Genomic DNA, 16,026 nt, shown 5'->3' with positions numbered 1-16,026 from the left:
CCACACTTAAAGCGCCTTTAGTGTGTGTCAAGATACCTCCACCAAGAGATATTGCTGGGATATGCTTCTAAGGGCCTAACCACCAAAAGCAACATATGTGGAGCGCAGCTTCTTTGAAAGGAGCCTGTAAAAATCTGCTGCCACGGTTTAGAGCCACAATGGAACATATGCACGCGGTTTTTTAAATAAAAAAAAGGCTCGTGCATTTGTAAAGTCCAGATTATCACTGTTTTGCAACTAAATAGTCCCTTTTAGCCTCAGCTGTGTCTGTGACAGTGAATAAGAACCTAGCTGTTCATTAACCACTTGTCTTCATCAGTTTCTTAAGTGACACTGGCAATTGAATCAAGGGTATTTTTTTCCTCCTCAGCTCCATCTGTTACCTGAATCCACGGCCATCTGTCATTTTCTGCAGCAGTCCAGGCATTCACAAGACCCTTCTTATTAAGTCGTGCATAGTACGGGTACCACTTCTGCAGTCCGAAAAGAGCTCGGTGAGTGGACGACGCGGTAATTTGTTGGTTTGACACAATCCCTCCTTCTATCCCTAGCGGGCCAGAGCATCCTGCAAATGGAAAAAAAAAAATAAAAAAGAATTCAACTGAAATGATCAACTGTTCTGAGTCTCAGGTGGCTGTAATTACAATAGCGTTCAAATAGATCCAAAATGTCATGACAAATGCAGCTTAGAAGAAATTTAAAGTATTTGACTGTATCATCCTTTTGTAGAAATTAAAAACAAATACATAAGTATTGCTTGCAAATAAGTATTCCCACTATAAAATTAATGAAATGGATTAAACTTTCAATTTCTTTTAGTTTGCTCTAGCTGAAGACTTGTGAGTTTGGGTTTAATGGACACAATGAAAGAAAACAATCCTGATTCTAATATTGAAATGATTGCTAAAAGTAAATTTAAAATTCTGTAATTACTTCAAAGTTCCATATTGTTGCTCTTGCCTCAAAGTTCAGCATTCAGCCAATGCACTACAAATTGTTATTGCAGCTATATTTAGAAATATGAAAAGAGACATAAGTTTTCATTCAGTTACATTAAAAATATTTAAAGATTTATATATTTAATCAGCAAACCACAAAGTATGTATTTAACTGAAATGTTCCATTATGTTCATAATTTTATGTATGGTATTCATCATTAACGTATTCACCAGAAATACTCGTAATCTTTTTTAAAATCAATATATTTCTGCATACATTGTTTTCTGAAGCCACTCCATTTGGGCACAGCAACAAAAACATTCAGCTATTGTGAGCAATCCAAACAGAGAAAATTATGAAAATTCATTATATACAAACAATTGGCAGTCTATCTACTATTCAACACCCCCAACTGAGTATGTGAAATTTTCCTGTCTTCAGTTCTGATGCAGAATTTAAGGAGAAGGTAATTACAGGGATTACTCTGGCAGCCAGTGTTACTCAGTTGCCCAAAAGATCTCCTTTGCGGGTCAGCTGCACTTTGGCAATTTTGAACACCACAGGACAGATGTTTACTTACATTTCAGGTTTTCTCAGAAACCTGGCAGTGCATCACCTCAAGCAATACCCAAAAATGAACTCTGAAATCGTACTGTTACGAAATCCTTACACCACATGGGCAGAAAGTCACAAATAATTTAATTCCTCATTAATTTAAAGGTACTGAGAAGAAAGAGTGACCAGTGCAATTTTCTCCTCTCAGCCAGGAGACAGCGCAGGGAGTCACTGGTAGCACAATCCCCAGGTGTGGGGTGTCACTGATGATGGAGACAGATATAAACTGAATTGAAGTTTTAAGTTGATTATGGAGGCAGTGTGATGGCCAAGCACATGGCTGTGCTCTGAAAAGGTAAACCAAATCTCCCATGCAGGTGGAGTTCAGGGAGTGTTCCTTCTTAAACACAAAACCTGGCCCAAACTTACAGGAAATGCTCAAATGAAATCCTGGCCCCACACAAATTAACAACTGACTTGCACCACAAAATGATGTCACACAGGGTTTTACCAGCCTACAAAGCTCAGCTAGAACCTAAACTCCTTATGCTACTTCTCTTTATCAGCCACCAACAAAAGCTTTTCCTTCAGCACTCGACCAATAACTGCACAAAACATGACAAAACGCTGCTCTCTCCTGTTGCTGTGCCAGGTGTGAAGCAGCACCAGAAGAAAACAAACCTGTTGTCAGCAGTATAGGCAGGCACAATATAGAACACACTCAAAAAACCCACATATGCTGGAAAAGTGTTATTCCTCATTGTGTTTTCATCAGGCATTACCTAAGGTCTATTCAAATCTTAGCCGTTTCTGAAGCATTTTCATTGAGGTAGAATAAAATCTTTTGGTGTGTAAACTGCTGAACCTGCTCGCAAGCCAGAGGTAAATGACTCTTCTCTCCTAAGAAAAGTGCATGTTTTCAAGAGTTTTCTATATTTAATTATTAAAAAAATCTGTGTTGTTTCATAATGGAAAAGAAAGTTCACACAGATGTGTGTACGTGTATGTGTAACTCACCAACACACCCCTACCTACAGGACACACGCATGAAATAGATTACCCATCTTTAACAGCTGCAACCATAGACTGATAATTATTTAAAAACAGAGATGTGAGAAAACAGAAGAGAGGTTTTCCGAGGGGACCTTGAAAGGAGGCATGCTGGAGCCATGTTAGTTGATGTTTGCCATGTCTGTTGTTGCATTCCTATTTGAGATGCATTAAATACTATTTGAAAGATGGGTAAAATCCTTACCAGAGAAAGTTGAATTTTCCTTTCTAACTGGAAGTCAATTTCCTTTCTAAGTTTAATTACCAACCACAACACTTAACTCTATTTTTTCAGCTATGACCATACAAGCTCAGCAGTGTTTATCTTCCTTAGCTTTAGAAGGATTACTCCTGGAATCCAAAGAAAATCGCTACCTTCAGGGAACAGGTACTTTATTTTACAAGCTCCTTTGCAATTCCAGTCATAGTTTTGTCATGTCTGTCAGTTCTTCAATCTGAGTTCAACACAAAATTTACCACTCCTAAAAGTTAAAACCACTTTGGTGTTCAGTTCAGACGTAACAACATGAGAGGTGAAGAAAGCACAAGACTGGGTAATAGTTTCTAAACAATATTATATTTCTTAAATTATCAGAACATTCTGCTACTTTTCAAAATTTATTGAACAGCCAAGACTTCAGCAAAAGTTTTATTAGGATATTGTGAGTGAAGTCCTCCCACTGTTAAATCTGCCCTCTTACTCACCCTTTAGGTATTTATTTTAATCAGACATCATTTTCTACAAGAAAACCTTTCAATTTACTTTCTTTTATCAGTTAAAATCAAATATTTAACATATTTTTGGATAGCCAAATACCACAGCAAATGGACTTTCCTTAGCCATATGCTCATTAATTTCTTCCAAAAACTCCACTAGATTAATGAGTCATTCTTTCTTCTTATAAAAGCTCTAATGGGGCTATTACTCTCTAAATTCACAAGACATTTGCTTTCCCTGAAAACTCTCAACTGAATGACCCATCTCTAGTTCCATTAAATATGTTTTATCACTAAAAGACTGATTACAGACCAGTTTCTGCATATACTATATTAAATTTCAGACACAAAAAATTCTTTCCTTCAAGTTATAAATTATGTTTTTAGGTGTTTGAGAGTTGTGATATACCATTGACCACTAACAATGAAAACAGCCAAGAAGAGCTTTCTCAGATTGTTTGGTTTTTTTAAAAAAACTGAGATGCATATTTTGCAGAACAAGTACAAGATGTATTATATTTTATTGCTATACCTCTGTTTCTATTAAATCCGTGCTTATTTAAACAGAAATCATGACAGCTTGGGAAATCATAATATCACTACAGTAACTGTGTACAATTCAGACTGGTCAATGTTAGTCATTAAATAAAAATGATATTTTTATTAGTTAATGCAGATACATGAGGGTATAACAATACTCTTTATGAAAAGAAGTAAAAAAAATTAAACGGCAATTAAAAAGCTGCCTAACATGACAGATTCACAAGGCAGATTTTGTCATCTGGATCTGGTATTTCAGTGTCATTAAAAAGCAAGACACTGAGTCAAGTAATATGGGTTTTGATCCTACAGTGACAATTATTGGTATGTGCTGAATGAAAACCACTTAATGCTTCTCTTTTTCTCACCAAACACAACACTATTCCCACAAAACCTCACTATCCATGGAGATAACAATGCCAAGGTGTACCAAGAGTTGCTTGAATGGATCCAGGGAAGGATGGGAAAAGTCCATAACACAGGAAAAGTGAATTTTTCAGTTCTCCTGAAGGTCCCCACCACGCGAAGACAGCAGAGTTACAAACCTGCCTTGAAGGCTTCTTTAACAACCTCAACTTTAATTAGATCTAGAATCATTATGTACCATTTTGCACCAAAAAACAATTGGTTTCTAGTCCAGATTTCCCTTGTAGACCAAGGATATGGGGATCAAGCAGGTCCCCAGAAAGAAGATGAGTTCTGTCCTTCCACCCTTATCTCTGGCAACAACAAATTCCTCCAGCTGAACAATAATATTTGAGCAAAACAAAGTAGATGACAGTTACCTTACTGTGGTTTACATTGATTTCTCCTCAAAAAAAAAAAACCATTAAAATAGGGAAATAAGTTGCTGGTTCCTGTTCTTTATAGCAAAAAAGACAAACTATTTTAAGATACTTACTACAGCAAGAGATAATAAGCAGAAAGCACTGGGTTAATATGTTACTTGAGCATATTTAATTTGAACTTTTACAGTTATGTCAGTCCACAAATTAAGCAAAGTGTCCAAATGGTTTAAAAATTGCTTGAAAATGTGAGGATTATGCTTCTGCAGCTAGAATGAAAAGATTTCTAGCTATTGATGATGAAACATGCCTGATTTTGCAGCACGAATGCATAACTTTCATTTCCTCTGTTGGTCTGCCTCTAGCTAATGTCATGAGAACAAACAGATGCAAAATTGAAGGCAGGGAGAAAACAAATCTGCTGTAGACATCTGCAATCCTTTCTTCCTCCAAGCACCTCATTTTCTGGAATGAGATTACCCTGGCTGTGCTTAGCAGGGCCTGGTAATGGTGCTGAACACCAACCCTGACAGTGGGATTACAGATGAACCATGGTACTGCAGTAATTCATGCTGCTCCCCACACTGCAGTCCAGGCTCCAGGCTCCTATTTCTTCTTCTCATTCCTCCTGCCACACAGACATCCTTGCCCAGTTTGTTCTGCCAGGGACAGCTCTTAGATAACAGCAAGTCTGATTTTTAGGAAATCATTAGATGGATATGGACAGTCGTGTGAGAGTCTGTTACCAAAGTGCCCACCCATATGCAATGTGATGTTTTTGCAGGGCTTGCTTTTTCACAACCATTTACATGATAATGCTAAAATCTATATAAGTGCTACCTAAACTGCTTTTGCAGAGAGGAGGTTGGAGACACAGCTCCCACTCCTTCTAGAGGTGCCTGTGGACCCTCTCATAGTTTCAGTGATGTGACAGTCCCCACGTGCCAACTTTACCACTGAACAATGGGGCTACAGATGACCACTGATATTGCATTAATTCACGCTGGTGTATGCATAGATTACCCACATGCAGTCTAGGCTTCAGCCTATTCCTTCTTGTTCTTTCACACAGAGATTTCAGCTCCCTGCCTATGAGCAATTTTTGACACTGAACTCCCCAGGCTGGGATTCACATCCCTCTGATGGGATATTCAGAGGGATTTCCTACCTTGGGCAAGTGTGCAAAAAATTATACTTCCAGCCTAGCACAGGAGCATATGGAGACAGCAGCTCAGGCAGTGAAAGAAGATTATGTCTTTTTCTATACAGTGCTGTGATTGAAATGGAGGATTGCTATTCAGGACTGATTTGCTTAGTTCTAGTCTGGTAATTCCTGCATTCTCCTTCTCAAGCAGGATGGTGTTCCAGTTTGGCCAAATTTCGAAATAGATCCTCTGAGAGAAGGCAGGTTACAAACCACCTCACCCCCACCAGGCTCAGGAAAAATAAATTTTCCTCGAGGGAAAGTGAAGGAGATAAAAACTATTTATTTAACAAACACACAGGAAAGGAAAATAATGCTAAATAATAAAGTCTCTCGCTGTGGAGAAAAAACCTGGGAAAGTGTCAGAGTCCTGCCTTTGGTCTCCTCGGAGCTGGGGCTTGGCCCAGGGCCAGGCCCTCTGCGCCCGGTGGAAAGTCCTCCTGATGTGTTCTGATATTTGAGCAGTCCAGTAGAAAAGGGAGAAAATCCAAAATTCCAGGGAAGGGAAAGCAAGGTTAAACTCTCAGTCTCCCTTCAGAGAAAAAGAAGCTGAACCACTGGCCAAAAGCTGACTGGGAAGCAGCAAGCCGGGTGCTTCCTCGCTTCCCTGCTGCAGCTGAGGGAAAAAAAGCCTGCTATCTGTGTGTGACCTTGAACAAGCTGCAAACTGCTTTGAAAAAGTTTTGCTCAGTTTTTCCTCCCCTCTCTCAGACTCAGTTTAAAGGCATAGAAAGGCACAAAATTAATTCCTGGGCATAGGGCAGCGATGTGGGATACACATCATAGAGCAACCCCAAGACAGATGGATAGGATTGCAAATTCCACATCAAAACCCATTGACTAATGGATTAATGTTGGGGAACTGCAACAGAGAACAAAGTTGAAGAAGGGACCTATCCAAGAGGAGTAAAATTAAAGGAAGATACAACTTCTGATTTAGGAAGATCCTTAAAGTGAAGACTCCTTGAAGCTGGGAAAATACACTGGGACAACCATTACTTGGTGCTTGTCCCTTTTCTTACACTCATTCAGCAAAAATTCACTTCAGATCACTGTCTAAAACATGACTAATGGATTGTCACCAGATCAAGCATTGTTATTCCCATGCTCAAAAAGAGGAGTACCTCTAAAACTTATATCTGAAAAGCCATAATCAGAAAAATATTTTTTTTTCTTTTTAGTATTTTTTCATGAGTTGATTGTGTTTGTGTTCAACTTCATCACATTAGTAGTAACAACATCATCCCTAGGCATGTTCAAAGTGATTTTAACAGAACTGGGCTGGGAAGAACTTCAGAAAGATTTGTGTATCCCTAACTGAGAAAACCGTGGCATCAAACTATCCGGAGAATTTTCTATCCAAAGAAATGTCAAGTACATTACAACAATACCATTCCCAACATGTTTCCTGAATTCATTCCTTTTTCAAAAGCTCTGGTGGTGAACATTCCACTGTCGGGGTCCCTTCCTGCTTGCCATGTGGTCCTGGGAGAGGGGCCCTGGGGGGGAGACATGGGGTTTCCCTAGCCCATGGTCAGCCTCATTCCCCACTGGTTGTTCTGTGTTCCCCTGCGTGGGCAAGGACCCTCGGGTCCAGTGATTGCAGCAGCTCCTCGGCAGGTCCTCAGCCATGTGGCTGGGAAAATAAACATCTCTCTGAAACATCTATCAAGAATCAGCCTATATATATTTCTTTTCCACGGGCCTCGTTGTCTGATACACGTGTTGCAGTATCCCCACTGTAACAAATGGTGACGAATGTGAGCAGAACGATCCCCAATCCCTAAGGACAGCGACTGATTTGTGAGTAAACTCTGGATTTCTCTTCTTGTTTTTGTTTTGCTGTTCCATCTCTAAACTATGGAGGAACCGTGGGAAGACTCTTGGCTTTCAGAGCTGCATATGGACATTTATCTTAAACTTGAAAAGATTCTTGAACAAGGATTTGTAAATTTTGGCTTAATTCAAGCTCAAAAGGAACTGAAACACTTCCTTTCATGGTTGTTTAAGACCCTTTTCTATGTTTCTTGGGATTTGATTCTTACCAAAGACTTTTGGAAGACCGTTTGGACACAGTCAATTTCTGAGTCAAAATATATGCCGACGGAAGAATATTTTCATGAATATTATTAAATTACCGAGACTGTTGAGCAATGTCAGCTGTGTCCTGGCGAAGGGAAGCCTGCCTCAGAGACTGTGAGGTCTCACCCACGTGGACTGAGCGCTCTCCGAGCAGCAGCGAGGCAGTTCCCACGTGCGGGCAGAGCGACGTGAGCTGCAGTGTCGGCAGCGGAGTGAGGTGCGGCGGGAGCGGCGCGATCCGGCGGCGCCCGCCCGGCCCCGCACGGCGCGTGGTGGAGCGAGCCCCGCGAGAGGGGCGGCGCGCGGGCGGTGGCGGTGGAGCGGAGCCGCGCCCAGCTGAAATGCGCGCTGGAGCAGGGCGCGGGGGGTTGTTGCTCAGGGGCCCAGGCAACAGCAGCACAGCTGAGAGCAGAGGCGGCGGCGTGCAGGGAGCTGAGCAGCGCAGCCCAGCCCGGCCCGGCCCACGCGGCCCCGAATGCGACCCCAGGAAGAGCGCGCAGGCACGAGCAGCCCCGGCAGCCCTGGCAGCTCCAACACGGGAGCAACCGAAAGCGAAAGCAAAAACGCAGCAAGACAGAAAACGGCAGCCACTCAGAAAAAGATCATCATAGCTAAGGTTTTAGGAGTAGTAAAGTGGTATAATGTTAAACAAAATTATGGTTTCATAATGAGATGTGACAACCAAGAAGACATATTTGTTCATAGAACTGCTATTAAAAAGAATAACCCTGAAAAATGTATTCCAAATTTAGGAGATGGAGAAATAGTAGAGCTCAAAATTGTGCAAGGTAGAAAAGGGTTACAAGCAGCAGAGGTCACTGGGCCTGATGTTGTTTCTCTAAAAGGCAGTAAATATGCTAAAAATTGTAGTCATGGTAGACAATATCTCCATTGTAAACCCCCCCTACAGTCTCCCTTTCCTAATCCCACCTTTCCCTTTATCCTTTATCCTATTATCCCCAGTCTATTCCCAATCCCAATTTTTTCATCCATGGTTTCCCTCACAAAACCATGCCTTTGCCAATTGTTTCCCCAAAAATCCTTTTCCAATGCTGAGTGGGGGATGAAGAGGGGGAGGGAAGAAATTAAACCCTCTCCTGCCTCAGTTTCCCCACAAAACGTGCTCAGAGAGTCCTGTCTCCCTTCTGTCAGCCTTAAGATGTTCCAGAGAATCTGTTTGGACATTTAAAGACTCGGGAGGGTGGCTTGTATTGTTTTAAAACTGTTCTTGTTAGGTTTATCCAGTTGTTTTTAATGTTAAGTTTTCCATCTCTTTTGTTAAAAATAAACGGGTGAAGTGTCGGGGTCTCCTCCCCCTGCCATGTAGCCCTGGGAGAGGGGCCCTGGGGGGGAGATATGGGGGTTTCCCTGCCCCTGGGCAGCCTCGTTCCCCATTGGTTGTTCTGTGTTCCCTGGCACGGGCAAGGACCCTCGGGTCCCGTGATTGTAGGAGTTCCTCGGCAGATCCCGGCCATGTGGCTGGAGAAATAAACATCTGTGAAACATCTATCAAGAATCTGTCCATATATATTTCTTTTCCACAGGCCTCATTGATTGATACGCGTGTTGCGGTATCCGCACTGTAACATTCAACAACCCCACTTGGTGTTTGATCAGTACAACTTGAATCTCTCTTATTCCAGTTTTTTTTTTGTGTCCTGATTCTATGACGGTGGACAAAAATGTTCTCTTCTTAGAACAGCACACCTCTCCTTGCCATGTGGGCTACTGGACACCTGGAGGCACGACCCGAAATCCAGGATAGAGTTTAGAATTCAGGAAAATGATTGGCTGAACCTTGGCTGCAACACAAAGTTATTTAACTACCAAATCCAAAATACTTCCTCTGAGTTTATACCACTTATTTAAGTTACTGCATTTGACAATTCACTGATAGACACTACTTTTATTTTATTTTGTTCTCAAGCAGCAAATACGAATTTCTGGAAAAAGAAATAAATTATATTGCAGTAAGGCCTTTAGTCTCTCAAACTCTGTTGAGCTCTCATATAGAAATACATTAATCTTTATGTGAAAAATGATTTTTACCTTTCAAACTGACACTGTGAAAAATAACATTTCTACCATGTCTGAGTGTTGACATTAACCATCGACATAACTCACAGCCACTCAAATACCGCTAAAATTAATCCGAATAAAACAAATGATGGTGCAACGCTACAAAATAACCTTCCTCACAAGATTTTAACTACGTTCATATTACAGAATGTAAATTCATGATAGCTTTCAAGTAAAATAATTGTCAGACTTACCTAAGAGATGACAGACAAAGAAGCCATAGCCCCTAATTGCCTCATAACAGTAACTGATTATTACTATTTTTAGCTTAGGGTGCAATAACATGAAAAAAATACATGGTTCTGAGTTCTTTTTACCAATCCAAATGTCTTTTGGTGGACCTGGACTCGGGCAGCTGTGGGGGAGGAGATTTGTGCAATGGTGGGTCTATTAACTACCTCCTTTGTTTCTAGCTGTTGCTAGATTGTGGCAAAGGCTTCAGCCAATTACAATTTAAGCATAACTTAGGTATTTAAAACCAAAGTTTGGAACTGAGCTGCATTGAAAAATAACCTTTATTTGCTGCTGCTGGTCCCTGCACAATCCATGCATTTCTCCTCTCCTCGGGTAGTGATAGAAATATTTCTTTGAACAATAGAAGAAAACTCAACAGCTTTCCAGCTATTTTAGGAAATTTGCTAATTGGACACTGTTTTGACAACTACAGACAACTTCTTTCAGAGTTTCTTGGCTTTATATTTGCATTCATATATCTTTAGTGGCATGTAGGTTTCTTTTTTTGTTCATGGAGTGTGCAGCATAAACAAAACCCTACCTATGTGGCTATTGCATTATATTGTAGTGTATCTCCTCTTATCCCTGAATTCACTCCAAAGGACCTTTTTTTTTAGTCACAGAGCAATATTTCTACTCCAAAAATTAATAATTTTAACCTAAAGTAGATAACCAACTAGAACTATTGCCAATTTGAAGGCAGGTCATGACATACACATCCATGTGGTAAACACTAGATCCTTCTTAAATCTGCCTGTTACAAAAAGCAACTTCAAAAAAAACCCAAACCCAAAGCTTCTCTTGAAAGTGAAACTGGAATGACAGGATAGAGCCACACTGAAGGACAATCTGCATTTTTCTAGCAGGTCCACAATAGAAATCAGTGGGATCCCAGCACCAGGGTAATTAGCATTCCTGCCAGCTGGCTTGACAACGAGCACGTTCATTTGCCAGGAGAAGAGTGTATTCTTTTCAAGAAGCAATTCTTATTTTGCTGCCTAGAGATGTTCTTTCTGCCTTTTGTGGTTTGGCATTGTTTTTATTCTCCCCTGTCCATCAGAAAAGCAACTACTCCTAGAAATGATAGCATGGCTTGTTACAAGATGTGTTCATTGAAATTGCTGCAAGAGGTATTCATTGGAATAGTTTAAAAACTACATTTTGGCACTCATATGAATCCTGCATTACAATGGGATACATTTTCTTCGGAAAGAAGCAAAAGGATGGGAATATCCTACAATATACTGGTGAGGTGATATGCTAAATATGAGCTATATCCACCGTCCTGGACACACACGGCATGCAAATGACAGTAATTTAAATCTGGCTGCACAGAAACAGCCCTTCTTATGATCTCTAAGCTGTTTCTATCTTCTTCTATAACCCATCCAACATTTTAATAACTGGAAATTCAGATATCTTCATTTAGATCTTGCTCCCGGAAGCCATTTGGTGTAGATATAACCTTATATTCATGTAAAGCAACTTTAAGGATCAGGGTTTGAAGAGATGTTAAAAAGACAGAATTAATTTAAAGGTCGTGCACTTTTATTAGGGTAGAAAAAAAAAATCAGAATGAAGATTCAAAAAATTCTGGTTTTATATATATGCAGTAGTAGAATTCATTTATTAGTATAGCAGTGCAGTAAAATGTTTTATTTGTGACTCTGTGGTGTGTTTTAAGCATAAATCTCTACATCCAGATTTTTTTAATATCCCCTTATTTTTCTTTAAATCCCCTTATTTTTCCTTAAATCCCCTTATTTTTCCTTAAATCCCCTTATTTTTTCTTATCAAATCTACTTAACCATAAAAGGGACATTATTCTGAAGTGCTTAGAGAAATATCCAACCAAACAAAGCAAACGTAAAGAATGTAATTCATGCAACCCAGCTTCAGCCACCTAAAAATTCCATATCTACCCCAGACTACCTGCTCAAGCTCTGCTTGTCATCTGTGGGAGGAAACCGGCAACTCTAAACCACAATTTTCATCATGTCATCATCTATTAAGCAAGCATTCAAGACAGACGTAATTAGCTTTCCTGTGTCTACTGACCAAGAACAAACCTAGAGCATTATTTCAGCTTAGTGCCTGGGTTTAGGAGGCCAAAATTAAGTGAAATGAATGCAATGAATTTTAAAAACACTGGAAAGACATTGCTTTGAAAATAAAGGATGATCTATTACCTGCAAAGCTAGAAGTAACTAGGCATTTTACATACCTGGGCTTTACAGAAAGAGGTCTTTGAGAAACAGATGCTGAGGAGGAGATGAGCAAAATAAAAAAAAATGGGTATAATAAAAAAAAATTCCAGACTTTGGTTTTTCTGTTTGACAAACACGATCACAAAAAGGTTGATGTGCCTTTGGAACTGGCAGGAGAGAACCTGTGGGTCCTGGTTGGGAAATTCACCATGACATGGCAAAGATAGCCAACAAAACCAGCACTGGGCAGAGCATTTCCAGCAGGTCAAGGCAGGGGATGTCTCTCCTCAGGAGAAGGAAGACACATCTGGGGTGCTGAGCCCAGTGCTGAGCTCCCCACTGTTACAAAGACAAAGATTTACCAGGGTGAGTCCGGCACAGGGCCATGGTCATTAAAGGAATGGAGCATCTGACCTGCAAGGAGACACTGGAAGTGGGCTGGAAGTGCTCAGCCTGAGGAAGGGAAGGCTCAGGGAGTTCTTATCCATGTGCAAAAATGTCTTGTGGGAGGGAACAAACACCGAGGAGTCATCCCATTAGTTGGACAAGAGGTGATGGGAACGAGTTACAAAATGACAAATTTGAACATGACAAAATGGGGTTGGTCTTACTTTTTAAATGGGAGAGGATTTTAGTTTGTTTGGTGTATTTTTTTTTAAATTTTTTTTAGTGTTGTGTTTTTGTTATTGTTATATTTTTGCTTTTGGTGGGTTTTTCTTGGTAGTGTTTGGGGTTTTTTAATGTGGGAATGGTCGAACACTGCACCAGGTTGGACAAGAGGCTGTGGAGATCCATCTTTGGAGACACTAAAACCCTGAGTGGACACAGGCGTGGGCAGCTGGCTCGAGAGGTCCCTACTCAAGGAGAGAGGCTGGAGTACTTGGCCCTGCCAACCTCATCCTTTCTGAGATGTTCTGGTTCCAAATTTTTGTAACCCCAGTTGTTTTCAAATCAATGCTGACAAACAGGAAAATCCTAGCATCAAACCAGCCCAGAGGATTCCTTCTCAAGTGGGAGCAATCTGACGTTGTTCTCTTGATTTTGGAGTTTTACTGATTTACAGTGGGTGAAGATTTGTCCCTGAAGTACTTGACTTTATCCAGTATTACACATTAAATTACACATTACATGAAATAATAGTAAATAATTTGTTCATTAGCACTTTTTCTCCCCTCGGAGTGAGTCATAAGCAGAACATTACATATTTATATATATATAGATATATATATATATACTCTGTGCAGTTTTATAATGTGCTTGCAGTTTCAATTTTTAAAAATAAATTTAAATATGAAAGTATTTCACTTCCCAGCCTTTTAGAATGACAGCTGACAAAAATTCTGCTTCTTTTCCTATACCAAATCAATTTTTTGCTGATAGCTGTATGGATAATCAGCATATTTAAAAAGCAGAAGAAGTTATAACTGTAGGAATTACATCTTCATTTCCAGGGGAAGGTAGAGGCCCAAGGAGACTTTTCATCTTACCAGAAGTTTCTGCCTTTGCATGTGCCTGCAGACCATATGTGTGAGCTCCCACCAGGACAGACTGAAGAGAAGCTACAATCTGAAGTTATTTGAAGCACTGGTTTGGCTTTGTACATTCAGTTTGACTTCAGTCCTGCTTGCAGATCACACATGTTGTGTGAAGGACAGTCATCTATCACAGCTCATTATCTCATTTATTGTTTCATGGCTAGGCTTCAGTGTACCAGTGCAGCTGGAGGTTACACAGACACAGCAGGTATATTCCTATATACTCCTTTTTTGAAATGTATTTGCCTCCTTTTTTATTTCTTTTGTAAATATGTTAATTTTTTTTGTTGCTGTTTTTTTTTTTGCCAGGCACATCCTTACTCCCATCTCATCTGCTCTCAAGTTCATGACAGCTATTTCTTCTTCCACCACAAGCAGCTATTTCTTCTTATGTCTTCTCTTAAAACATCACTTTTTAAATGCAAGCAAAGCCTAAGCCCTCCCACACAGAGGCAGGTTTTCACTCGGAATCAATTCCAGATTGTGCAAGAGCTTGTGCATGGAACACTAACTTTTTAAATTTTAAAACTCTGCAGGCCTCTAAAATGAGTTTAAAATCACCATTGGCCAAAGGAGATGGTGTAATACCACAGTCATGTGAGCTATAAATCTGGTTTAGCTAATCAGACCATTATGAATAACAAAAAATCTCTAGTTCCAGTGTGTTGGTGCTGCCTTGGGCTTGAGTATTCAGTGCCTCATCTGATGGGCTGGTGCTTGGAGAATACTGGTGACCACAACGCAGCTCAGCTTTGCACATTTTAGCTGCTTGCTATTTCAATCATTCTGCAGCTGATCAAGTTGTTTGTTCAGTCCTGGTAGCTCAAGTTTTTTTTCCACAAATCCCGTGTTCTGATCTGAGAGATATTGAGCAGCTCGGTTGTAACGCCTCGTGTTAATTGTTGTTCTGAAGACTCATCCTACGGGCAAGACTAAATTGATGTTTTCATTCCCATTGAAGGAATTTAATCAGCATTTCCACTGGGACAAGGGAGCAGATCATGTGTTCCTCTTTCTAGTCAATACAATGCAAATTAAATTGCAAAATAGAATTTACAAACACCTTTTTTTTTTGCACTTTAGTAGGCTTGGAGAACATGCAGTGCCAGTGATTGTGTCAGATTTTTTTGTCTACTACTAGATAAAAAATAAGTCACAGGCTTTGTAACTTCAAGGTGACTCCTAACTACACAATGAAACAGCACATTTTCACATTCCTGGATGTGGTGATTTTATAAAGCTATTCACCTCTAAAATCTGATTAACAAAAGGCATTTATCTCCATAGGTTTGCTCCACAGATTTAAAACAAAACAAAATGGATTTTCTTGACCAATTAACATTTTAATTATTATTACTCTGATTTCTGAAGTGTGACTCCCAAGGATGTTAGCAGACAGTGTGGTACTGCAGCACTGAGGTGCAGGATATGATTAATCTTGTTTTATGCCCTCACATAAAATAATGCACGTCAAAGGCAACATCTTCACCAATTTGCATCAGCAGCAGCTAACGAGCACACAGACACTTTCAGACAAGCAAAACTTTTCAAAGGATGCTGTGTTAAGCCTTCAGGTCTGCAGGAAGTGACATGAAAATGAAGTGATTAGTTATGTTCCACGCAGCAGAAGACAGCTTTTCAGACAGTAATGGGAAGAATTGCCACCTATTTGCTGATATGTCGAAAGAGATTAAGTGCTTTTTATGCTGATGTAGCATCTCCCCAAAAGCAGTGCATTACTCTGTTACCACAGTGGCCAGCATGGTTCATGGGTATAAGCAACGGCCATCAGAACTAATCAAATAAAAAGAAATTGAATGTTACTTTCTACTTCTTAAGAGTGCCATTATTGCTGAGTGACTGCCGTGCGCTTCCATTATCAAGCCCTCTTTCATACTTTTATAATAAGGTCATAAAATTAACTTTCTGCCTTTATGTGCTCTACAAGCTCCATGCTGAGGACACAGACTGAAAATAAAGTTAGGCAACTCCTAGGTACTCCCACATTAAAAAAAAAAAAAATGGAAGAAAAAGGATTTTAGGTGTCTTTCAGGCTTTTTTTTTCTTACCAATTTTCTAGCAGTGAAGTGATTTCATGG

The 16,026-nt window shown here is 40.0% G+C and overlaps 1 protein-coding gene across 2 annotated transcripts in view; it reads right to left on the bottom strand.

Moving 5' to 3' along the window:
* Nucleotides 1-16,026, bottom strand: part of EDIL3 (EGF like repeats and discoidin domains 3) — a 233,687-nt gene that overhangs the window by 69,010 nt on the left and 148,651 nt on the right. For both annotated transcript variants that reach the window (XM_069001946.1, XM_069001947.1), the window contains one exon: nt 384-565. In XM_069001946.1, coding sequence (XP_068858047.1) covers nt 384-565 — 182 coding nt within the window. The remainder of the gene's footprint in view (nt 1-383; nt 566-16,026) is intronic.

This window comes from Aphelocoma coerulescens (assembly GCF_041296385.1).
Source record: "Aphelocoma coerulescens isolate FSJ_1873_10779 chromosome Z unlocalized genomic scaffold, UR_Acoe_1.0 ChrZ, whole genome shotgun sequence".
Classification (NCBI taxonomy): Eukaryota; Metazoa; Chordata; class Aves; order Passeriformes; family Corvidae; genus Aphelocoma; species Aphelocoma coerulescens.
Note: the sequence above shows the minus strand (reverse complement) of the source record. Positions and strands in the feature narration are given on the sequence as shown.